Genomic DNA, 25653 nt, shown 5'->3' with positions numbered 1-25653 from the left:
TCTACTGCTCTGCCTCGTTATCTAGCTAGCAATTAGATCCAAGTTGGCTAAACTTGAAATGTAAATATTAGCTGTCTACTCACTAGCACGTTTGAGTGTTGGGCCGAGTGTTATTAGGTTATATGCTGATCCCACCGGACCTGTTCTCTTTCTCTCCTCCCCAGCGCCCTAAGATGCGCCGTAACAGCTTTGAGCTTTGAGCCACAATGTTTAAATGACTCCAACCAAACGTCTATATTTTCACCCCAGGTGCCCTAAGATTGGTTGGAACTGCTTAAAGATGATGTTACTAAATGACTCCAACCAACCCTCTGTTCCCTGTCCCCCCCCCCCCCCAGTGTCCTAAGATGCGCCGGAACGGCTTTGAGCTGAAGATGCAGGAGCGCTACAGCCATTTCCTGTCTGCGGACAGCGAGGCAGAGATGGAGGAGTGGGTGGTCACCCTGAAACAGGCCCTGCAGAGCAGCACTGAGGGAGGAGACAGGAGGAATGGAGGAGACAGCCTAGACTGTGCCCTGGGTGAGGATGGACTGGACACACACACACACACACACACTGTGTGCTGTACTCTCCTAGACCTGCAGTTCAACATCTTACAGTTTTTTACAATCACTTTGGCACTAATTTCAGAACCTTGTGGTCATTTTTCAAAACTCTAGACGCAAAACTCAAAACGGTCATCACTTGTAACACAGGCTGTCCAATGTTCAAAACATTGCATTGTGCATTCATATCTTTAAAGAAACCTTGCACTTGCAGAATCATTGGTTCAAATAATTAATTTATCATGAAATACCATAGGAACATTCATTTAGATCACCCACACACAAGATACTGTGTAGTTGTTCGTACAATCATTAAATATTGTAGTACAAAATTGTTTCATGATGGTACTACACGTAAATAAATCACTGTAAAAGGACTAGTAGAGAGAATACTACAGACACAGTGGAATCATTGAACAAAATCTGAAATGTATTGATGAAATACAATAAAATCACAACATAGGTTTCTTTGAATCAAAGCAAAAATAATTAGCTACAAAAAAGAAAAAAACTACAGTAAAACGTCAACTGCAGTATTCCTCACCTGGCTTACTGTAAAAAGCAAACCAAAGGATTGATTACTGTACTTCTATCAACCCTGTCTTGTGGATTTGGCCACAGGTTCTCAGCCACATCACAATGGATGTTTTCATTAGCCAAACATCTTGGGAAGAATCTTCGGGCATGGCGAATCATTGCATGCGTCATCCATGGCCTGGAGAAGGGTGGCTTGTTCGTGAAGGCGCCTATCATATTCCTTCCACCTCCATGTGGAGAAAAAATCCTCAATCATGTTAAGGGAAGGAGAGTATGGGGGTAAGTACAGGGTGGTAAATTGTGGATGGGCCTGAAACCATGCTTGCACCATTTGATCATGGTGGAACCTGACATTATCCCACACAATGACATAGGTCACGCCATCAGCTCTACAGACCTGATTTAGCTCATCAAGGAAGGTTACAAGGAGAGCTGCATTATATGATCCAATAGGAGGTCTGCGTCCCACCACACCATCTTCCGATATAGCCGCACACTTGGTGATGTTGTCCAGGTACTTGGATGGTTTCCCGTTGGCCAATGAAATTCCGACCTCTCCTCCTTGTCTTGGCCAGGTTGAAGCCTGCCTCATCCAAGAAGAGGAATTTGTGATGGTTTTCGTCAGCATCCAGCTCCATCACCCTCTAAAAAGACGTTTTGGAAAGAGAATTACTGATTACAATGATGTAGAATTCTGGGGGAATTTTTCACAACAGGCATCTTGAAACTGAACATACCTGAACATACTCAGTCCTCAGTTGCTTCACTCTGTCTGCATTTCTTTCAAAAGGCACACGGTATAGCTGTTTTAGAGACACCTGGTGCCTTTTCAGCATGCGCGCAATAGTCGGCAAACGTATGGCTTCCACATTGTTGAACATGTCGTCAGTGTCCAAGATGTGCTGCCGAATTTCTGTAAGGCGAATATCATTTCTGGCCCGAACCAAATTGACCACACCCCCCGCTCTTGTTGGTCTGTCAGAATTTTGCCTCTGCCTCCCATATTTGGCCTAGTCTCAATTCTGCAGGGAAAATGACAGTAAGAGCCGATTTAGTCACATCACCTACTCTGTGGTACACATCGGCATGCAGTATACAGTGGTTGCCCCACTAAAAGTTTTGCGATTATGCTGCAGTACTTAGAGGTAATTTAGTACGGTACCCTGCGTCACCACTTCATTGCTCCAGACCACCACAAGGGGGAGTTAGAGCACTGATTATTCTTTCGGGTCCTACTGTGTCTCTAACTGACAATGAATGGGCGACATAAACCTAAATAGGATCTGATAATTGTGCACAACTTCAGTATTACTTACTAAAACTGTTGTTACACTAAGGTTTTTATTATTTATTTTGTTAGGATTATTTTGTAATGTAGCCCACTCCCGACCGGTCACGTTGTACAGCGCCTTAGTGGTGCGGCAGTCTAAGACACTGAATCGCAGTGCAAGCCGTGTTGCTACAGATGCTGGTTTAATACCTGTGCCGGCCTCGACTGGGAGACCCATGAGATGACTGCAGGATTTTGGTTTCTCTCCCTCTAAAGAAACACAATTCTAAATAAAAGATGGCTTTATTTACAAATTAGTAACAATGTCTCACCCCATGTTCAAGAATGACCTTTTTCTTGCTCATTTGATGTTATCTGAAAACAAAATGATCTCCAAAATATTGTTATTTTTTAAACAAAGCGTTTATTCTTATTATTCTTATTAATTTAAAATTATTCTTATTCATTTAGATATTCTCACTGATATATTATTAACCCTGTTATTAGCAGGACAATATATATATATAGTTCTCCAGCTGTATCCACTGAAAGCGCGTGAGGTTCAAGGCACGAGGGCAGGGGGCACGGGACGGACCTAGCCCATGGGGAAGGGAGGAGGAGGAAGGGGGGCACTGGGCTACCCCACTGGGTAGCACAAAGCAACACTTCCATGGGCATTGCACTAATAATGGCGCTGACTAGGGAAACGTTCCCGCTGTTCTGTTCTTAGTGCCAGTCTGCACGTTAAAACTAAAACAATGTAACTAATAATGGCATCTTTATGCTTTCGTCAATAAAATAATGATAAAAATACTCTTTCAAAATGCCAATGTTTATTTAGTTATGGCCCCATAACAAATTACTATGAGAATAAACATCACTGAATTGCAGAAATATTGGAACAAAGTTGTCTAATGAAGGTAAACAAATTGTTGCTTAGTGGAAAATACTCTTTCAAACACACACGGTCACATTGTACAGCGCCATTATGGCTATTAGCAGGTAGCTGGACAATAGACTTGCCTAGAAGCAGGGTAGGGAGAGAATTCTATCGTCAAATGTATTTCGAAGTTAGGTTGGCTGTATCACAACCGGCCGTGATTGGTTGCAATTTCAGTTTAATCCACCAGAAAAGACAACAAATAATACCACAAAATGTATTATGTATCACATCCGACCGTGATTGGGAGTCCCATAGGGCGGCACAATTGGCCCAGCATTTCTCACCCTCTTTAAACAGAAATAAATGTTTTGGCCTTTACAAATATTATTTTGACCTTTATTCAGATTACAATCGCACACTTTTGTTTTTTTGGAAACAAAATAACCTCCAAAATATCATTATATATTATCAAGTTGATGGCACGGTGATATAGCGGCACCTACATAAAGCTGAGTGACTCACTCATTCATGGCTTTGGATCAAAATAAATAAGTACCAAAATTCTTTCTGATAGTCTTTAACCTCTATGGGCTCAACAGCCAGTGTAATCCCGTGGCGCATTATTCAAATACCTTAGAAATGCAAAACCTTCAATTTTTCAAAAATATGACTATTTTACACCATTTTAAAGATAAGACTCTCGTTAATCTAACCACACTGTCCGATTTCAAAAAGGCTTTACAACGAAAGCAAAACATTAGAATGTCAGCGGTCCCGCCGTCAGCACCCCGCAGCTAGCCCCCACCGCGCAAGAGACATAGATCACGGACACCCAGTTTGTTCAACGCTGCACGCATATAATCCCGCTCACATGAAGCACAAAAAGCATAACAATTATTTTAAGAATTATAGATACAGAACTCCTCTATGCACTCAATATGTCCGATTTTAAAATAGCTTTTCGGTGAAAGCACATTTTGCAATATTCTCAGTAGATAGCCCGGCATCACAGGGCTAGCTTTTTAGACACCCAGCAAGTTTAGCACTCATCAAAGTCAGATTTACTATAAGAAAAATGTTATTACCTTTGCAGTCTTCGTCAGAATGCACTCCCAGGACTTCTACTTCAATAACAAATGTTGGTTTGGTCCAAAATAATCCATCGTTATATCCAAACAGCGGCGTTTTGTTCGTGCGTTCAAGACACTATCCGAAAGGGTAAATAAGGGGGGCGAGCATGGCGCAATTCTAAATAGACAAAAGAAAAGAAAGCATTCGGTCGCCTCGGGCACGCGCCTAAGCCCATAGTACTCTGAGCGACCACTTGCCAAAAGCGATAAAGTGTTTCAGCCAGAGCCTGCCTCGATATCGTTCAGCTTTTTCCCGGGCTCTGAGAGCCTATGGGAGCCGTAGGAAGTGTCACGTTATTGCACAGATCCTCAGTCTTCAATAAAAAGAGCCAAGATGAAACACTACTTCTCAGACAGGCCACTTCCTGCATGAAATCTTCTCAGGCTTTGGCCTGCCATATGAGTTCTGTTATACTCACAGACACCATTCAAACAGTTTTAGAAACTTTAGGGTGTTTTCTATCCAAAGCCAATAATTATATGCATATTCTAGTTACTGGGCAGGAGTAGTAACCAGATTAAATCGGGTACGTTTTTTATCCGGCTGTGTCAATACTTTTTCAACCACTCCACAAATTTCTTGTTAACAAACTATAGTTTTGGCAAGTCGGTTAGGACATCTACTTTGTGCAGTCTGGTTCATCCTTGGGAGCAATTTCCAAACGCCTGAAGGTACCATGTTCATATGTACATATGTACAAACAATAGTACGCAAGTATAAACACCATGGGACCACGCAGACATCATAACGCTCAGGAAGGAGACGCGTTCTGTCTCCTAGAGATGAACGTACTTTGGTGCGAAAAGTGCAAATCAGTCGCAGAACAACAGCAAAGGACCTTGTTGAGATGCTGGAGAAACAGCAGGAAACAAACAAATTATGTGGATATATTGAAGCAACATCTCAAGACATCAGTCAGGAAGTTAAAGCTTGGTCGCAAATGGGTCTTCCAAATGGACAATGATCCTAAGCATACTTCCAAAGTTGTGGCTTAAAGACAACAAAGTCAAGGTATTGGAGTGGCCATCACAAAGCCCTGACCTCAATTCTATCGAAAATGTTTGGGCAGAACCGAAAAAGCTTGTGCGAGCAAGGAGGCCTACAAACCTGACTCAGTTACACCAGCTCTGTCAGGAGGAATGGGCCAAAATTCACCCAACTTATTGTGGGAAGCTTGTGGAAGGCTACCCAAAACGTTTGACCCAAGTTAAACAATTTAAAGGCAATGCTACCGAATACTAATTGAGTGTATTTAAACTTCTGACCCACTGGGAATGTGATGAAAGAAATTAAAGCTGAAATAAATCAATTTTTACTTGGATTATATGTCAGGAATTGTGAAAAACTGAGTTTAAATTTATTTGGCTAAGGTGTATGTAAACTTCCGACTTCAACTATACTTTTACCAACACCTTTCTGTATTTTGGTACTTTGTGGATGGGGGCTCGCCAATGGAGCAGCTGTCTAAGTCACCGCATCGCAATGCAAAATGCGTTGCAACAGATACCCGTGCAGGCCGCCACCGGGAGACCCGTGAGACGGCTTTTGGCTTTAATTTAGAATCCTCCAGTCCTCTGTATGTAATTATTGTTGGAGAGTCACGTCATATTTTTCGATATACTGTAGTCCTACCATAGGCGACATGAGTCTCACTAGTGTTGATTAATGTGCTGTTAAAAGTGGTGTAGGTATTTTTTATTTAAAGAGCATATTTAAGTTAGAAGCAATAGGATTTGAAGCAATAGCATACAACTATTTTAGCACAGTTTCACGCTGCTCTGAGACAAGCATGGGGACTGGTCTTGATAAAGCAATGAGATTTTTATTTTGACTGAATCTCTGTTTGGGTATTGGTTAGACTACAATTATGGTGTAGAAATATTATGCTCTTAGTGTAACCTTTATTTAACTAGGCAAGTCAGTTAAGAACAAATTCTTATTTACAAGTATACTCCTTCCTCCCCATTGGGAAATGGAATCCCGGTCTCCCGCATGCCCGCAAAACACAGGGATTCTTTAGCTAAATAGTCCTGTACTGTAGCCTACTCCCGACCGTCACGTTGTACAGCGCCATATTTTCCGTTCCATCCTAATGGAAACCCAGAGGGTTTTTAGTTTTTCTTGGAATAGAAACACCATAATATTAAGCAAATTAATTAAGCAAAATGTCTTAAAATCAGTCCCATATACTATGTTCTTACAAAAAAAGGTTTTAAATTCTCTAGTACAGCCACTTTTGAAGGTTATCAAATACTTCTCAAAGATGCCCTCTGGTGGTCAAACTAGCACTAACTAGCATTAATGGTACCAGTGGTTGGCACTTAAATAACGTACCATAGAATTCTGCGGCACCACGCAAGCTGTGCTACAGTACGCTGCAACTTTTAAATAACGAACCACTGTACAGTCATTTGACAATTGAGAGTAGCCTAATGTTTAGTGCATGCTGAAGACTTACCGGTTCTCATTGCGGAAAGTTCTGATGATTGAGGCCACGGTTGATTTTCTGAGGTTTGGTTGAATCATTGTAGCTGCCTCAGTCATTGTCATGCCATGATTTACGACATGGTCTACAACGATTGCTCCGATTTCATTGGACACTCTTTGCTGTTGCTGCCGCTGTCTTGGTCCGTGGCCTTGTTCTCTACCACGTTTCCCCACATCTCTCAAACGAGGCCCACGACCACCTCTCAGAAGGGGTGCTTGTCTCCTGCCATTCCTTTGACCACCACATCTTCCTCCTCCCACTGCTTGACCTCTATTGTGACCTGGATCACCTGCCGGCTCCAATGTTATCACTATGTTGTTGTAGGTGGATACCACTCATTTCACTATATACTCGTACCACAATGTGAAATCAATCATCAGTAACGAGTTGGCAGTATTGGAAAAGCAATTACAAGGGCCTGCATACAAACACTCACCGACCACTTTATTAGTTACACCTGCATGTTAACGCAAATAGCCTGCTCCTTCGAACAGCGAATCATGTGGATGCCTGCAACTCAATATATAGAGTATATAGAGTAGAGAGCTTTAGATGTTGTTCGACCAAACATTAGAACGGGCAAGATGCGTAATCTAAGCAACTTTGACCGTGGTATGATTGTTGGTGCCACACATGGTGGTTCCAGCATCTCAGAAACAGCTGCCCTGACTTCAGTCTCTAGAGTTTACAGAGAATGGTGCGATTAAAAAAAACACATTCAGTGAGCGGCAGTTCTGTGGGCAAAAACACCTTGTTGATAATGAGAGAGGTCAGAGCAGAATGTCCAGACGTATTCAAGCTAACAGAAAGGCCGTTTAAAACAGTGGTGTGCAGAAGGGCATCTCTTAACGTACAACACCATGAATAATTCAGGCTGTTGTGTAGGCAAATGGGAGTCCTACCCAGTACTAGATAGGTGTACCTAATAAAGTGGCCGGTGAGTGTACAGTAATGTCAAATCTGAAAATGGTCTGGAAAAGTGGTACATTGGACCATAGAAACAGTGTCTGATAAAGAATGATGATGAAATATAACATCCATAGATAATGAAGTACAATTGGTTCATGTTCCACGGTAATTGGTGTCAATGGATCTCGTTATCCTGAAACTTTCGTGATCTAAACATGGAATATTGTTCATCAGTTTCCATAAAACGGAAACATTTACTTATCATTTTGAGCAGTTGTATCAATTGATAGTTAGATCATTGTAATGAAGTTAATAGACAGTCATCTCAGATGTAATGTGTGAATTTAATTTTGAAATGGTAGTACTTTGATGTTAAGTTGTGTCATTTTGAACAGGTGATTTTAGCTTTATGTGTATTGTATCCAAGCAATTGGAAAAAGTGTTAGAGTTTTGAAAAATGTGAATTTTGATCATCGGTTGTGCGTATTGTGTCTAGAGTTTTGAAAAGTGACATGAAGGTTCTGAAATTTGTGCCAAAGTGATTGTAAAAAACTGTATTTAGCTACTCCACTCCTGCCATTTTTTCCAAAGAAAAGTTGCACCTGTCTTTCAACACAGTCTTCTCCTCTAAGAGTTTCAAATCCTTTCCCGTAACCTGTAAACGCACACTGAAAAGCCTAAATAGTCAATTACAGGATGATACACAACAGTTGGTCAGCAAGGCAGCATTGTATTGCTAGTTTCACTGGTATCTGCCTCTAGAATTTAGTTCCCATTTCAAACTTCACTGGAATCGGTCACGTGTCTTTGCATGCATAGGTGTCTGTCTGTGCGTTTTTGCGCGCACGAGTGTGTGTGTCTGCATGTTTGCCTGTGTGCACAGCCTCCGAGCAATTGACAGTTGGGGACATTCATTTTCTCATAAGGGTAGACCCTCTCTCCTCAAATGTCCCTCTAAAAACAAGTACAGTAAGTTCTCATATGCCTCTGAGATACTGAGAGATTTGGCTAATACAGCAGAAAGCTGTGGGAGTCAGTTAGCCTGGCTGGTCGCCAGTTCCCCCTGCAGCACACTGAATGAAGTCAGACACGCAGCAGAGTTAGTAGGAAAAGCTCATGAAGTAGAATCAGTGGTGTAAAGTACTTAAGTAAAAATACTTTTAAGTACTACTTAAGTAGTTTATTGGGGGTATCTGTACTTTACTATTTATATTTTTTGACAACTTTTACTTTTACTCCACTACATCCCTAAAGAAAATAATGTACTTTTTACTCCTTACATTTTCCCTGACACCCAAATGTACTCGTTACGTTTGGAATGCTTAGTAGGACAGGAAAATGGTCTAATTCACACACTTATTAAGGGTACATCCCTGGTCATCCCTACTACCTCTGATCTGGCAGACTCACTAAACACAAATGCTTTATTTGTAAATTATGTCTGAGTGTTGAACTGTGACCCTGGCTATCCTTAAATTAAAATAACAGGAAAATTGTGTCGTCTGCTTTGCTTAATATAAGACATTTTAAATGATTTATACTTTTACTTTTGATACTTACGTACATTTAAAACCAAATACTTTTTGACTTTTACTCAAGTAGTATTTTACTGGGTGACTTTTACTTGAGTCATTTTCTTTTAAGGTATCTTTACTTTTACTCAAGAATGAAAATTGGGGTACTTTTTCCACCACTGAGTAGAATCATCCAGTAGCTTTGTGCAGATGAACATCCAAGTACACAACTCAGATATCAAGGAAAAGGTGCTCTAATATCAGATGCTGTTATACTCATCCCAATCATACATGAGGCTCTATGGTCAGTACTCTTTTTCACTGACTCCTCTCTCGTCCAATCAGATGAGGACAGCAGCAGCCAGGGGAAAGGAGAGAGCCTATTGGAGAGTCTGGGGAGGAGCCTTCACCCTGAACTCATCAAGGTAATGCTGTTACATGCTGACCACACCGGTCGTGTCGCGTGCGTGAGTGTTGCAAAATAAATGTACACATACATGTTTTTCAATCATTGCACCCACACTGCTCGCGGGCGCCAACAAGCGTCTGCGTTGCCAGGCGCTAAAATAGAAGTTGATTCCATTTGTGACGCAGAACGCGCTGCAAGTCCTGCCTCTCCCATCCCCACATTGGTTTTTGGAAGCATTTACCCACGTGCTATCTCCTCATTGTTTTTTAGGAACATGTGCCCACGTGGGTGATTGAAAAATGAACTGAGGTCGGTTATGGTAATACACCTTATTATGAAAGTTCGTTGCCAATCGCCATATAAAGTCCAAAGAAGAAAAAGAAGCATGGAAGGAGGAGAGATGACTAGAAACGATTCAGTTGACTGTTTTATGTGTGGATTAATTGTCGGAGTAGAGGACCTTGTGCATTTCAGGCAAAATAACAACTCAATATTTATATCCCAGGACAAATTAGCTAGCAACAGCAAGCTAGCTAGCTAAATAGGACAAATTAGCTAGGAACAGCAAGCTAGCTAGCTAAATAGGACAAATTAGCTTGTAACTGCAAACTAGCTAGCTAAATTGCCATAAATGTTTAATGCTTTTCGACCTGTCCCCAAATTAATATAATTGGTTCAGAGTTTGTTTTGATATTTCAACCTGCGTGTCGTGATCACGTTTGGTGTGGGGGGACAAAATCAATTTGCGCACGATGGCACACGCGGTTTGGGCATGGTGTTACTGTTATCAACATCAATCACACACTGCAGAGGAATCCCATAAAGTAGGCTTACTGTTCATTTTTGAAAGGTTTTACTAAGCATCTGATACGTAATGTAGCCGTCTGTGCGCTCCACTCTTACGCGTAGTGTGTAAACCCCGTTGCTGATTGATCCAGCCTGGTAGATGTTGGCAGTACGTTTTAGTCTGACTTGCTCTCTTCACCTCTGGCCTCATTAGCAGCGGTGCTTTATTCTAGCAGTGTGGATATTCCTCACACTCACACACACACACACGTGGTAGTGATTCTAGCCACATGGTGGAGAGGTTTTAATAGGGTCATTCAGACAGAGCGTATCCTGTTTCGATCGGAGAGAAAGGAAAGTTTTATTCAAAAAAGGGTTCTTCGAGTGTTGCCATAAGAGAACCCTTTTTGGTTCCAGGTATAGCCATTTTGGGTTCCATGTAGGAGGGTTCTCCTATGGACGACAGCTGAAGAACACTTTTTAGGTTCTAGCAGATAGATTATTGATAAGCAATGTGTTTCTAGTCAGTTAGAGAAACAAAATGCCTGCGGCCCTAATGGCACCCTAATCCCTATGTTGTGCACTACTTTTGCCCAGAGCCCTATGGGCCCATGGCAAAAGTAGTGCACGTTAGAGGGAACAGGGTGCCATTTGGGATGAAGCTGATGCTTATCCCATAGAGACCACCTCAACTGCTTGAATGTGCCTATAAACCCAGAACAGCACAAGGAGAACAGAGAGAGCTGTCTGGTCTGAGATGTCCCAGCGCTCCTCTTCCTGGTTAACTCTACTGTCTCTCTCTGGAGATGGATGGATGGATTGGATAGTGTGAGAGGAGAGAGGGAGGATGGAGATCTCACTGTGACCTGAGGCTGTTCTTTGTCTGTTTTTCTCCTTTCTCTCTCGGCAGTATGCCAGGGAAACAGACCAGCTCAATAAAATGAACAGGAACGAGGGGAGACAAAAGCTTTTCTCCCTGGACCCTGAAACACAGGTTAGAACCGTCTGTGTTTTACTCTATTCATTCCCAATATGTTTGTTAATGTTGTTTAAGTCTATTAGATCAGGCTTGTAGTATGCAGTGTATAGGTGTATCGATGCATGATATACCCTGTCTGTCTGGGCAGTCCCAGGGCTGCTGGCTCAACTGGCATCGAGTGAACCTCTCAGTTAGAGAATGTCTGTGTTTGCATATTGTATGTTTCCATGGGGATGGGTGCCAGAAGCTAACCACCGTTCCCTCCTCTCTCCTTCATCTTTCTTCCTGACCTCCCTCTCCTCCCTCTTTACTTCCTCCACCTCCCACCTCCCTTTTCTCCCCTCCTTCCTCTTCCACCTCTCTCCTCCACTCTCCTTTCCCCCTCTTCCTCCTTCCCCTCTCTCCATCTTTTTCCCTCCCTCCTCTCCTCACCCATCCCTCCCACCACCTCCCTCTGCTCCCACCTCTTTCCTCTCCTCCTCCCTCCCCCCACGTCTCCACTCACCCCTCCTCTCTCCAGAGGTTGGACTTCTCGGGTATAGAGCCTGATGTGAAGCCGTTTGAGGAGCGTTTTGGCCGGCGCATCGCCGTCAGCTGCCATGACCTCACCTTCAGCCTGCAGGGCTGTGCCAACGAGAGGGGGGACGGGGTCCTCACCAACGTAAGCTCACACACACACACACCCTATCCTTCTGCTCCAACGTAAGCCCTATAGGAGTAACGTACAACAGGGCACAACAGATCCAAAAACGACTTCAGAATTTGTGTTTATGTTGTATATTCAACTTATTTTCAGATCACTTTTTGATCTTTTAAGTATAAAGAATTATGGTTAAAATTTCCGGGAGTTATGTTTTTTCCAAAAATATTGCACGTTTGAAATACCTCAAGATAGATTCCCAAATTGCTGTATAGAGACCTAAGTCATTATCCACATTCAGATTCCCTGATGAAGGAAGTTAGCTTCCTGTTTGGAGTGTGAGACGAATGCAGAGCCTCTTTGGCATGAGCCAGCAGTATAGAACACACTACTGAGTCCTCCCTCTCTCCCTCCTTCAGAGTGGATTATTGTAGACATAAAACCCCGTGATAAATAACTACATTCCCACTAGAGCATTTATAGGGTCTGGGGAGGGGAATAAGGGAGGTTGGCCGAGATTTATATGGAGGGACCTCGTTGCACTCAAACTCACATAGGCGTCATGGTTCCTGGAAGGAGTGGGGTTGCCATCATTCAAGCTAATATCCTTATGTCTGCAGTGGAAATACATTCGTATACACACACACTCTCTTTTGTTTGTACCTCGTAAACACGCACATACGCACGCTCTCTCTTCTCTCTGTTATCCAGGTGGAGCCGTTCTTCATCAGCTTGGCCCTGTTTGACGTGTCTAAGAGCTGTAAGATCTCTTCTGACTTCCACGTGGACCTCAACCCTCCCTGTGTACGAGAGATGCTGACCGACACCTCTCCACTCTCCCCTACATCAGAGGGAGGAGGAGGAGGAGGAGGAGGAGGAGGAGGAGGGGTGAATGGAGGAGTGAACGGGGATGCAGGGAAAGGGAATGGTCTTCCCGTTCTACAAAGGGTGGCTGAGTCTCTGCTGCAATACCCCACTCAGGTAGGACCATAGTGACCTTAACTGACATATATAGTATGTTCTGTGTGTTGTGTTGTGTTTGTTTACACACACGCAGACAAAATCGTGCTTGTGTATCTGTAGAAATGATGGCGGCATCACTGAATCCTAAGATTACAAACTAAGTCTCTCCCTTATTTGACATGATTGCTTAAGATGATCAGTTGGTTAGGACAGGGATGTGAAGATGGCTTGAGTTTTGTTTGTAAATGCGTTTTTTTTTTTCTGATGACCCACAACGAACCGGTCAGCAGGCATTAGACACCCAGAGATGAGCCACTCCCGTCGGGGATTGCAAGGCGTTGTCGTCAGCGGTGCTGCTCAACAGTGGCTGTCCTCTCGTCTTACACCCTAGTCGATGCGGTGCCACAATACTGCACATCCATGCATTTACCCACAATGCAGCGTGTGTGTGTGTGAGAGAGAGCAATTGACTGATTCTTCCTGATTTCACTGGACTACCTCTGGTGTCTGGGGGATTCTGCTGGCGCTACTATGAACCAGGACATAGTCCGAATGATTCAGTTGATTTCCCCTCTTTATTCAAAGCTCGTTGAGATTCAGGCTGATGCTACGCTGTTTACTGAGCCTGTTTTCCGCGTGGTCGTAAACACACGACATAACTCCACCATCCAGTGCTACGGCCAGTACTACCATGCAACGCTGTAGGATTTGGACCAGAGGATTTTCGTGTTAATAATCTGTTGAATATCTCAACGCTTCAAAGTGTATCTCCTTAACCTTAACTCCTCATTATACAGTAATTGGGTAAACGAGAACAGCAGCTATGAAATATGTTCACTTTAATCTATATGTATTGTACAGTGGGGGAAAAAAGTATTTGATCCCCTGCTGATTTTGTACGTTTGCCCACTAACAAAGAAAGGATCGGTCTATAATTGTAATGGTAGGTTTATTTGAACAGTGAGAGACAGAATAACAACAAAAATATAGAGAAAAACGCATGTCAAAAATGTTATAAATTGATTTGCATTTTAATGAGGGAAATAAGTATTTGACCCCCTCTCAATCAGAAAGATTTCTGGCTCCCAGGTGTCTTTTATACAGGTAACGAGCTGAGATTAGGAGCACACTCTTAAAGGGACTGCTCCTAACCGCAGCTTGTTACCTATAAAAAAGACACCTGTCCACAGAAGCAATCAATCAATCAGATTCCAAACTCTCCACCATGGCCAAGACCAAAGAGCTCTCCAAGGATGTCAGGGACAAGATTGTAGACCTACACAAGGCAGGAATGGGCTACAAGACCATCGCCAAGCATCTTGTTGAGAAGGTGACAACATTTGGTGCGATTATTCGCAAATGGAAGAACACAAAAGAACTGTCAATATCCCTCGGCCTGGGGCTCCATGCAAGATCTCACCTCGTGGAGTTCAATGATCATGAGAACGGTGAGGAATCAGCCCAGAACTACACGGGATGATCTTGTCAATGATCTCAAGGCAGCTGGGACCATAGTCACCAAGAAAACAATTGGTAACACACTACGCCGTGAAGGACTGAAATCCTGCAGCACCCGCAAGGTCCCCCTGCTCAAGAATACATATACATGCCCGTCTGAAGTTGGCCAATGAACATCTGAATGACTCAGAGGACAACTGGTGAAAGTGTTGTGGTCAGATGAGACCAAAATGGAGCTCTTTGACATCAACTCAACTCGCCGTGTTTGGAGGAGGAGGAATGCTGCCTATGACCCCAAGAACACCATCTCCACCGTCAAACATGGAGGTGGAAACATTATGCTTTGGGGGTGTTTTTCTGCTAAGGGGACAGGACAACTTCACTGCATCAAAGGGACGATGGACTGGGCCATGTACCGTCAAATCTTGGGTGAGAACCTCCTTCCCTCAGCCAGGGCATTGAAAATGGGTCGTGGATGGGTATTCCAGCATGACAATGACCCAAAACACATGGCCAAGGCAACAAAGGAGTGGCTCAAGAAGAAGCACATTAAGGTCCTGGAGTGGCCTAGTCAGTCTCCAGACCTTAATCCCATAGAAAATCTGTGGAGGGAGCTGAAGGTTCGAGTTGCCAAACGTCAGCCTCGAAACCTTAATGACTTGGAGAAGATCTGCAAAGAGGAGTGGAACAAAATCCCTCCTGAGATGTGTGCAAACCTGGTGGCCAACTACAAGAAACGTCTGACCTCTGTGATTGCCAACAAGGGTTTTGCCACCAAGTACTAAGTCATGTTTTGCAGAGGGGTCAAATACTTATTTCCCTCATTAAAATGCTAATCATTTTATAACATTTTTGACATGGTTTTTTCGGGATTTTTTGTTGTTGTTATTCTGTCTCTCACTGTTCAAATAAACCTATTATTACAATTATAGACTGATCATTTCTTTGTAAGTGGGCAAACGTACAAAATCAGCAGGGGATCAAATACTTTTCCCCCCCACTGTATATAGCTAGTATTGCCGCTTCAAAGGCTAACTGCAATATCAAACTGCAATATCAAAGTTGCTCTAGTAGCAGGGAAATCCACCCTTCCCTTGCCTGACTCTCACTGTTTTGCTAAACTGTTTGAAGCCAGTCGACTTGAAAAGAACAGTCCAGTTTCAGCATGGTGTGTGTTTCTCTTGGGTGCTAGCTGTAGCGTGCAGTGTTAACTCCTGCAGCCGGTGTGATGACCCAACACACCCGCGCACGCACACACAAACTGCTGCTGGTCTCATTTACTGTTACAGGATGACCCAGCCTCAGTAGCGGTGGTACCCAGCAGTAAATCACAGTTTCCCCTATATTTATTTAGCAGTGGTGCAGGGTGACGCGCTTTTAAGATCAAAGTGAGGCGTTACAACGTCAGATCGTCCGGGGAAACCTCTAAGGTAATTAGCTAGCTAGCTTGTAGACAAATGCCCCTGTCAGTATGAACTTAAACGACTAAAACCAGACATAAAGTATGTAGAAAACGAGAATGGAGAAATATATTTTTTAATAAGATCATCTTTGAGAACTAACAATCACCCCAAAATAAAAGACGGTCAGGGAGAATCTAAAATACAAAAAATGTCTTGACATGGGGCCCGCGTTGATTTTGTTATAACGTTTGAGTCACTCAGATAGCATAAGAACACGGCAAAAGCAAATGGAAAAATGTGTATGATTAGCTTTAAAACTGCACATTTTCTCTCGGCCCCATTGCAAAATGTGTATAATTGTAGGAAATTTGCTTTAAAACTGCTCATTTGCTCTCAGCCTCATTGCAAAATGTGTAGAATTGCAGGAAACTAGCTTTTAAAACTGTAGCATTTTCTAGCCGCCCAACGGCAAAACTTTAAAACAGCGAAATGTTTTCTCTGTGGACAAGAGGAGGGTTTTTAAAATGTTCTGTTGGAGACAGCGCCATACCCCACTGCCTACAGTGCTGCACCTCCCATCCCCAGACAACATGGAAACACGACAGAGCTCTCCCTCTCTCTGGACGCAGAAAGTCCTGTGAGGTGGAATGGAAATACTCTGTAATAAAATATCTGGACCCAGAAACAGAGCGAAGAACAGAGTGGAAACGGAGAGTATCAAACAGAATAGAATCAATCAAGACATTGGTCATTCTCACTCTTGTTGACACAAAAAAACAGAACTTGATTTGGGGTGGCAGGTAGCCTAGTGGGCGTTGGGCCAATAACCGAAAGGTTGCCGGATCGAATCCCTGAGCTGACAAGGTAAAAATCTGTCGTTCTGCCCCTGAACAAAGCAGTTAACCCACTGTTCCCTGGTAGGCCGTCATTGTAAGTAAGAATTTGTTCTTAACTGACTTGCCTAGTTAAATAAAGGTTTAAAAAAAAAAAGTAAGCTCTTGCTGTGTGTGAACCTAGCAATGTCCACCAGGGCACAGAGAAATAGATAATGGCCTTCCTCTATGATTACTGTCTGATTATAGACTTGGACACCAGCAGATCACAGTGTAATTGAGGTGCTGTTTGGGTGTAGTCCAAGGACAGCCTGTCCTCATCTTTCTACTGCACAACTGAAGTCAGGGTGTGTCTCACTAGTACGGGCGCTAGCAGGCTCCCCTCCATCTCACTCAGTGCCAGCTTTATATTGTGATTTACATGGGTATCTCCCATGTAAATCTGTTTCTGGTAGCAGAATCTTTAGCTAGACCCCTTGCGAGAGCAACGTAATGCAACTTGTCGTCCGGATTATGTCGAAGCTGATGTGTTTTTAATGTGTTCCAAATGTGTCACGAACTCCATTCTTACTTTGCTGCCACTCACAGAAGAACATGTTTTTGCGTGTGTGTGTGTGGGTGACGCTCTGTGTAAGAGCCACGGTTGGCTTCATCTCACTGACCCAAAAATAGTTCCAGCTCTGTTTGGGTTTCCTGTATAACTTCAGCCACTAACAGACAGCCAACCACTTCCCAGCTGCAGGCCCTGTCCAGGAGACAGTTGATAAACTCTCCCTCATACAATGACTAGGAGCTACTGAAGTCCTAATAGCAGTTTCAAACAGAAAAACAATAAATGGCAAAGTTCAAATCAATCAAATCATTTTTTATTTGTCACATGCGCCGGATACAACAGGTGTAGACCTTACAGTGAAATGCGTACTTATCCAACGATGAAGTTTTATGAAAAATAAGTGTTAAGTAAAAAAATAGATACATAAAAAGTAACAAATAATTAAAGAGCAGCAGTCATTAGGCCTAGCAGTCTCAGAGTCATTTTTCCTTCATCAGTCTTCTCCATCTTTCTTCCTCATCCCTCCATTGTTCTTCTACTCCATCTTTCCTGTCTTCCTCATCTCTCCTCCAGGGTATCTTCTCAGTGACCAACCCCCATGCTGATATTTTCCTGGTGGCCAGAGTGGAGAAGGTCCTACAGAACGGCATTACACACTGTGCTGAGCCCTACATCAAGACTTCAGACATCAACAAGGTGTGTGTGTGTGTGTGTCCCTTCAGACATCAACAAGGTCTTCTACCAACACTTACTTCTATTGCTATTAATAGACCATGAGTCAGGCACAGGACAAGCATAACCCCCCCCAAAACCACTGTTTAAAAGTTTTAGTAGAGTGTCTGTCTGGGTTGTGTGTATTATGTCATGTTAAAGTGTCTAGTTTAACTTTTTTTTCAACTGAATTGCCTCCCATGTTTTGCCTATTTTGGTCTTGTTTCCATCATGGTTGTTTGAGGAGCTGTGCCACTGTTATACATCACGTGATTACCTTTTCATTAACCTGTTACTGTTACATCTGACTCATTCTACACGTGTGTGTTCCCCTCCAGACAGCCCAGAAGGTGCTGAAGGCTGCCAAGCAGACGTGTCAGCGCCTGGGCCAGTACAGGATGCCCTTCGCCTGGGCTGCCAAGTAAGACACAGCTCTCATACACATCAGATGGAAAACTGTGGAATAATTCACTGACTATTTGGGAAATACGGTTTACTGGCAGTGCGGTGATGATTTATTTGCGACCTCAGGTGTCTTCGTTTGAATATTCACCTGCATTTTACTATGTACATCCTCCTTACACGTGAACATGATCCTGTCTCTGTTGGACCAGGCAAGTGTTTAAAGATGCCCAGGGCAGTCTGGACATGGACGGGAAGTTCTCTCCTCTCTATCGCCAGGACAGCAGCAAGATCTCCACCGATGACCTCATCAAGATGCTGGCTGATATCAGGAAGTGAGTCATCAATAAGACATGTGATGGTTGTGACTGTACACTCTTAGAAAAAAAGGTGCTATCTAGAACCTTAACGGGTTATTCAGCTGTCCCCATAGGAGAACCTTTTGAATAACCCTTTTTGGTTGCAGGTAGAACCTTTTCTACAGAGGGTTCTACATGAAACCCAAAAGGGTTCTACCTGTAGCCAAAAAGGGTTCTCCTATTGTGACAGCCGAAGAACCCTTTTGGAACCCTTTTTTTCTAAGAGTGTACAGTATAGGTGGTTTGGTGTGCTTGCTGTACTACGTACATGTTAGTCGGCATCCGAGTGTCTGTTGGCACTGCAGGCGTACATACTTATAGTGTTATGACTGTTTCATACACGTTCACCCCTACAGGCCAGAGAAGAGCAAGCTGCAGACTATCCCTGGACAGCTGAATGTCACCATCGAGTGTGTGCCTCCGGACTTCTCAAGTGGGTAGTTTCCCCTATTTTCCCTCGTCCGCTGTTTACATCTGACTGAATAATATTGAACGGTCGACTGGCAATGGCGCCATATAACCCATTTCATTGGTTGATAGTGTCACTGTTCTCCCTCAGACACGGTGACCTCGTCGTACATCCCAGTCAAGCCCTTTGAGGAGAAGTGTGAGAGGGTCTCAGTGGAGATGGAGGAGTTCCTCCCTGAGGAGGCCAAGTACAACTACCCCTTCACTGTCTACAAGAACCACCTGTATGTCTATCCCCTGCAGCTGAAGTACGACAACCAGAAGACCTTCGCAAAGGTGGGGGAAAGGAGGGAGGGAGATGTGTGTGCAAGTAACAAATGTGTGTGTAAATAACAACAACGCAACATGTAAAGGGTTGGTCCCATGTCTCATGAGCTGATTTAAAGGTCCCAGAAATGTTCCATACGCACAAAAAACGAGTTTCTCTCAAATGTTGTGCACAAATTTGTTTACGTCCCTGTTAGTGAGCGTTTCTCCTTTGCCAAGATAATCCATCCGCCTGACAGGTGTGTCACGTCTGCTCCCGCTCTTCCCTTCCCCTGGCGCTTGAGGGCGCCAGATTACCCTGCATCACACGCTCCTGCCATCCATTACTCACACCTGCCCTGCCTCGTCACTTGCGTCAGTGATATTGGACTCACCTGGACTCATTCATCACCTGTTTATTTCCTCCCCTATATTTGTCAGTTCCCCAGCTCTGTTCCCCGCTGCTGCGTTGTATTGTTTTTGTCTTTGTATTTGTTTCTGACGCTGTTCCTGTCTCGTCTCTGTCCGTTATAATTCAATGTTTTACTCCCCGTACCTGCTTCGTCTCAACAGCGTCATTCCACGTGACAAGGTGTGGCATATCAAGAAGCTGATTAAACAGCATGATCATTACACAGGTGCACCTTGTGCTGGGGATAATAAAAGGCCACTCTAAAATGTGCAGTTTTGTCACACTAAACAATGCCACAGATGTCTCAAGTCTTGAAGGGGACGTGCAATTGGCATGCTGACCAGAGCTTTTGCCAGAGAATTTAATGTTAATTTCTCTACCATAAGTCGCCTCCAACGTCATTTTAAAGAATTTGGCAGTATGTCCAACCGGGCTCACAACCGCAGACCACGTGTAACCACGCCATCCCAGGACTTCCACATCCGGCTTCTTCACCTGCGGGATTGTGTGAGACCAGCCACCCAGACAGCTGATGAAACTGAGGAGTATTTCTGTCTGTAATAAAGCCCTTTTGTGGGGATTTTGTACAAATTCTGATTGGCCGGGCCTGGCTCCCAAGTAGGGGGCCCTATGCCCTCCCAGGCCCACCCATGGCTGCGCCCCTGCCCAGTCATGTGAAATCAATAGATCAGGGCCTAATTTATTTATTTCAATTGACTGATTTCCTTATATGAACTGTAACTCAATAAAACCGTTGAAATTGTTGCATGTTGCGTTTATATTTTTGTTCAGTACACATTGAGTTCATTGGGTTTACAGCTCACATTATCACTCACCGACTGTCGTCCTTCCTGGGTTGAGTTATTGCATTGACTGAAGTGTCTTTTATCTTTCCAGGCAAGAAACGTAGCGGTGTGTGTACAGTTCAGAGACTCTGACGAAGAAGGCGCGGCCCCTCTAAAGGTGAGCGTTTGGATGATACTGTAACGTCTGATCTACTGAAAATGACTGGGATCCCCAGGAGTTGACAAAGTTCAAGTTAAACTACAGTGGAGTCGCGGAGGAGAGAAAAGGCCTCTTACTGAAGCTTAGCCAGTTATTACAGCTGGCAAGGGGAGATAATGAGAGCTCTCTCTCCTCTCTCTCTCTCTCTCTCCCCTTCTTTCTTTCTCACTCTCTTTATCTCATGCTCTCTCTTTCTCTCTCTCTTTCTTTTTCTCTCTTTTTCCCTCTCTCTCACGCTCTCTTTCTCCCTCGCTCTCTCTTTTCCCTCTCTTTTTCCCTCTCTCTCTCTCTCTCTCTCGTTGAGGAACATCCGCACACGTCGAATATTTGTGGGTGGAAACCTCCATTCGACGACCATGGAATAGTTTTTTCCACCAGACAGAATCCCTCACTGTTCACTGCACTCAAACAGGCTTCCACAGAACCTGTGAGAGAGATTATCTATCACACAGTCTGGCTAGGAACAAAGTCTTTTCTCGGGCATAAGAAAGTGTTTACAGACAGCAGGGTCGGGCCAACGTCACAGCACCCCTCTCCATTTAGCACACAGCGGAAACCAACTAGCACAGTTCCTGGACTTTACACCGGCTCTAATAGAAGGAGCGATAACCCATGTCACACTGTGCTGTAGGTTGCCGGAGCTGTATGAATTCATGACTATATTTATTTAATCATTAAAAACACAAAGAAACCGCTTCAGGTGGAGACGACATTACATATAGCGCATTCAAAACGACTGTATCAAGGATGAACACACCGAAGCCCAAAGGCTTCATTCATTTTGCTCCGCCAATAGTGAGCGTCTGCCTCGTTGTGTGTTGCACTCTAGTTTTGCACCGTGGACTTCTATGCTTAAAATGTAGGAGCAGAGATGTCTCTCAGCCCAGACTGCAGAAAAGACTGAAGATTCCAGTCGGCCCTTCTAGCCAGGGACCGGGGCCTACACCCTCACTGTGTAATCATCAGACCACACTTCAGCATGTTGTTGCCGCGGGAACAGGGTTCTGAAGGCTCTACTTTTTCCATGCTTGGTACACAACCCGTAATCACATGATCTGAAACAGCGTATTCTCCTCTGGAAAGAGGCCAACTATCTCTTAGACCGGGGCTGGTCATTTGAGCTCTGCTCACTCTGTCCTTTCTAAGGACCTCCGCCACTCGGCATGTCCTCTGTTTCCTTTTGCGACAGTACTGATAATTAGGAATGATCAAACATTCCCCTTCAGACTAAGCTGCTCATTTGAGCTCTGTCCTTTCTAAGGGGCTCCTTCACATTCTCATACTTTGGTCAATTAGCGAATGGCCCAAGGAATCAACATTGTAATTACTGCATTTAATGACCCTTCTCCCCCCCCTTCTCCTCCTCCTCACTGTGTCCGCCCTGTCAGGATCAATTATCTAGACCTCTGCCTGGACTAGCATTGAGTTTTACCCTCAGTACCTTACCCCACAAAAGGCCTTCCCGTCCAGCCCAGGGTCAGAGGATCTATCTAGGTCAGGGCCACTTCACACGCCCGGGTTTGGGCAGCTCAGCCCGGCCCCCTCCTTCCCTCTCCTGGGGTCTCCACTCCACTAAGTTTAGTTCCGTTTAAACTCTCACCCCCTACGTACTACATTCTCACCTCTAACTAACGTACACTGGTGAACAAGCTCGTTTTCCCCGTTGTTCGTAGCCGCGGTTTGCTTTTGTTGCAAGTTTTTGAGGTGTGATCGTACAGTTCTTTTAAACAGCATTTCCGTCTAATTATTTCGCATTGCTCACAGATTGCTGTCGTCTTACTCACTGACATGCCCATGCAACATCAGCAGATGAGCAGTAGATTAATAATAATGTGTGTGTGTGTTTCAGTGTATCTACGGAAAGCCAGGAGAGACACTCTTCACCACCAGTGCCTGTGCGGCCGTCCTCCACCACAACCAGAGCCCTGAGTTTTACAACGAGGTCAGAGAACAATTTGCGTAATAAACCTGGCCTTTTCCCTGATTTGCTGTGCTACATCAATTACTCCCTGCAATTGTTACTGTTACTGTTGAAGTCCTCAGTGGCCAAAGTCCAGTCATTAGGGCTTCGTTAATCCTATAATCTAGCCCAGAGCAGGGGCTCTGGACTGGCTCACACTGGGCTGGTCTGATACCCACCGGAGGGAGGGAGAGAGAGAGAGAGAGGTGAGATCAGGACACTGTCACAGACACAGAGACGTTGGCTGGGACTGGGGGCCGTCTGGTCTATGGCATAAGGATTAGAACCCCACACACACCATCCGAGACCCCTTCACTGCTCTGATCTCTCTGGACTGCTGCTTTGGTAACGCGTTACTTCATCGGGGAGCCCTGTTTCAACAAGATTTTAAGGGAAAGGACCACACTATTCGTTGTGACACACAACCAAGTCATACTAGACCCCAGGTTGGAATTAGTTTCATGAAAGAAGCAAACGTTATTGGCTAGGCTCACCGTGTGTCATTTCCTCTGACACAGAGCACATGTGCAGGCAGGCTGAACATTCCACTACTCACTCTTGCTGCCCTCTAGTTGTAAAGATGGGAATCGTTTTGCTTTGGCTTCGTCGTACTGTTTCTGACAGTGAGAAATATGTATGGTTGTATCTAGAATGATAGGTTTGTGACTCGTTCTGGTGTATTTCTAATGGCAGTTCCAGAAGGACTTTTTACTTGGGTCAGGTGAGATGAGAATTTGAAAACACCATGTTGATCGTGTGTCTATCTGTGCAGGTAAAGATTGAGCTGCCGGTCCATGTCCATGAGAAACACCACATCCTCTTTACCTTCTACCACATCAGCTGTGAGATCAGTACCAAGACCAGCACCAAGAAGAGAGAGGGAGTGGAGTCCCTGGGTAAGACTAAGAGCGGTGTGTGTGTGTGTGTGTGTGTGCGTGCATCTTCCTCCATTACCTTACCTGTTCATCCCTCCCTCTGTAACAGTGGGCTACTCCTGGGCCCCCCTGTTGAAGGACGGCAGGATGCAGTCTATCGAGCTACAGCTGCCTGTGTCTGCCACCCTGCCCCCTGGATACCTCTATGACAAGACCCAGGATGCCAAGAAGGTACAACCCTCTGTTCACTTGGGGTCAGGGAAGAGCTATCCCCTGCTTGTATTCTAGTGACAAATGATATAAAACATGAAAACATTTGGCGGAAAAGAGTTATTGCCTTAGTGAGAGAGAAAAAAGCAGACGACTACAATCACATTGTTGTATTTGTGTGTTGCCGCCCTTACAGTCAGCACCCGATATAAAATGGGTAGAAAACAACAAGCCACTGTTCAAAGCGAAGACCAATGTAGCGTCAACAATATACCCCCAGGTATGACTTCTACCTGCCAACATTGAAACCACTTGGCCAAGCTGTTGTGACAAACACGCCATCAGACAGCTGTGTCCTGTGTTTCCCTGTGTAGGATCTGCACCTCCACAAGTTCTTCCAGCACTGCCAGCTGATGAGGTCCTCCTCAGAGGGCAACCCAGCAGAACTCATCAAGTATCTGAAGGTGAGAGACACTCCTGCTGTGGAGTATTTTACACCGCCGTTTTGTATTGCTGTCTCTCTCTGACTTTTTCTCCCTCCCTCCCTCCCTCCCTCCCTCCCTCCCTCCCTCCCTCCCTCCCTCCCTCCCTCCCTCCCTCCCTCCCTCCCTCCCTCCCTCTCAGTGCCTGCATGCCATGGAGACTAAGGTCATTATTAAGTTCCTCCCCACTGTGCTGATGCAGCTGTTTGAGGTCCTCAACACAGCAACCAAAGAGGCCACCGAAATCGCTGTCAACTCCACCCGGTGAGTCTGACCTGTGACGTCATCATGGTCTGACCCCATGACGTAGTGACATAGACATAGTCATGGTTTGTGAAAGTGAGTTACAACTGCATTTTTGGGGGGGAAACATGAATTCAATGGATATTTGCTGCGCTACGTAATTATTATAATTGTATTTTTTATTTAACCTTTATTTAACTAAGCCAGTTAAGAACAATTTATTATTTACAATGATAATGTTCTATTCCTTCAGTGTGATTATACACATCGTTTCCCGGTGCCACGAGGAGGGACTGGAAAACTACCTGCGCTCTTTCCTAAAGGTATAACGCCAGGCATCACACGCAAGACAGTCACTAGTGACTAGAATCAAGCCTAGGATCAAGGCCTGGTCCTTGCCTTAGCTAGGATTATTAAGATGGCTGATGCATTTTCAGTCAAAAGTAATTCCAAAGTTCACGCGTTTCTTTTTGGGGATAATGTTGAACTTGGATCCATTTTTTTCAGACCATGAAAAGTGGTCATGTAAAGGTTGTGTATTAACGGCTGTGTTTGTGTTGTGTCCCCAGTATGTGTTTGTGAACAACAGCCCAGTGGCTGGGAACTCTGGGACCACTCATGAGGTACTGGCCACCGCCGTCACAGCCATCCTCAAACAGACAGCGGACTTCAACACCAGCAACAAGCTGCTCAAGGTGTGTGTGTGTGTGTGTGTGTGTGTGTGTGTGTGTGTGTGTGTGTGTACCGGAAACCCCCCAAATTCTCCGTCGTGGGGACATTTCCCAGGTCCCCACAAGGACAATTGCTATTATAAATTTAAAGGTTAGGATTACAATTAGGGTTAGGATTAAGGTTAGGGGTTAGGGAAAAAAGGATTTTGAATGGAAATAAACTTGAGTTCCCTATAAGGATAGTAAAACGTGTGTGTGTGTGTGGGGCCTGTGTGTGTGTGTGTGTGTGTGGGCCTGTGTGTGTGTGT

At 44.3% G+C, this 25653-nt stretch overlaps 1 protein-coding gene across 3 annotated transcripts in view; it reads left to right on the top strand.

Annotated features, from left to right (window-relative positions):
- Window positions 1-25653, top strand: part of dock11 (dedicator of cytokinesis 11) — a 112508-nt gene that overhangs the window by 25242 nt on the left and 61613 nt on the right. For all 3 annotated transcript variants that reach the window (XM_014206851.3, XM_014206849.3, XM_082977476.1), the window contains exons 8-26: window positions 339-519; window positions 9623-9702; window positions 11383-11466; window positions 11972-12112; window positions 12803-13072; window positions 17875-17997; window positions 18351-18433; window positions 18627-18749; window positions 19130-19206; window positions 19333-19517; window positions 20797-20862; window positions 22754-22846; window positions 23637-23760; window positions 23849-23970; window positions 24146-24229; window positions 24324-24413; window positions 24574-24695; window positions 24928-24997; window positions 25244-25369. In XM_014206851.3, coding sequence (XP_014062326.3) covers window positions 339-519; window positions 9623-9702; window positions 11383-11466; window positions 11972-12112; window positions 12803-13072; window positions 17875-17997; window positions 18351-18433; window positions 18627-18749; window positions 19130-19206; window positions 19333-19517; window positions 20797-20862; window positions 22754-22846; window positions 23637-23760; window positions 23849-23970; window positions 24146-24229; window positions 24324-24413; window positions 24574-24695; window positions 24928-24997; window positions 25244-25369 — 2244 coding nt within the window. The remainder of the gene's footprint in view (window positions 1-338; window positions 520-9622; window positions 9703-11382; window positions 11467-11971; window positions 12113-12802; window positions 13073-17874; window positions 17998-18350; window positions 18434-18626; window positions 18750-19129; window positions 19207-19332; window positions 19518-20796; window positions 20863-22753; window positions 22847-23636; window positions 23761-23848; window positions 23971-24145; window positions 24230-24323; window positions 24414-24573; window positions 24696-24927; window positions 24998-25243; window positions 25370-25653) is intronic.

This window comes from Salmo salar, chromosome 07 (genome assembly GCF_965601325.2).
Source record: "Salmo salar chromosome 07, fSalSal1, whole genome shotgun sequence".
NCBI classification, from domain to species: domain Eukaryota; kingdom Metazoa; phylum Chordata; class Actinopteri; order Salmoniformes; family Salmonidae; genus Salmo; species Salmo salar.
Note: the sequence above shows the minus strand (reverse complement) of the source record. Positions and strands in the feature narration are given on the sequence as shown.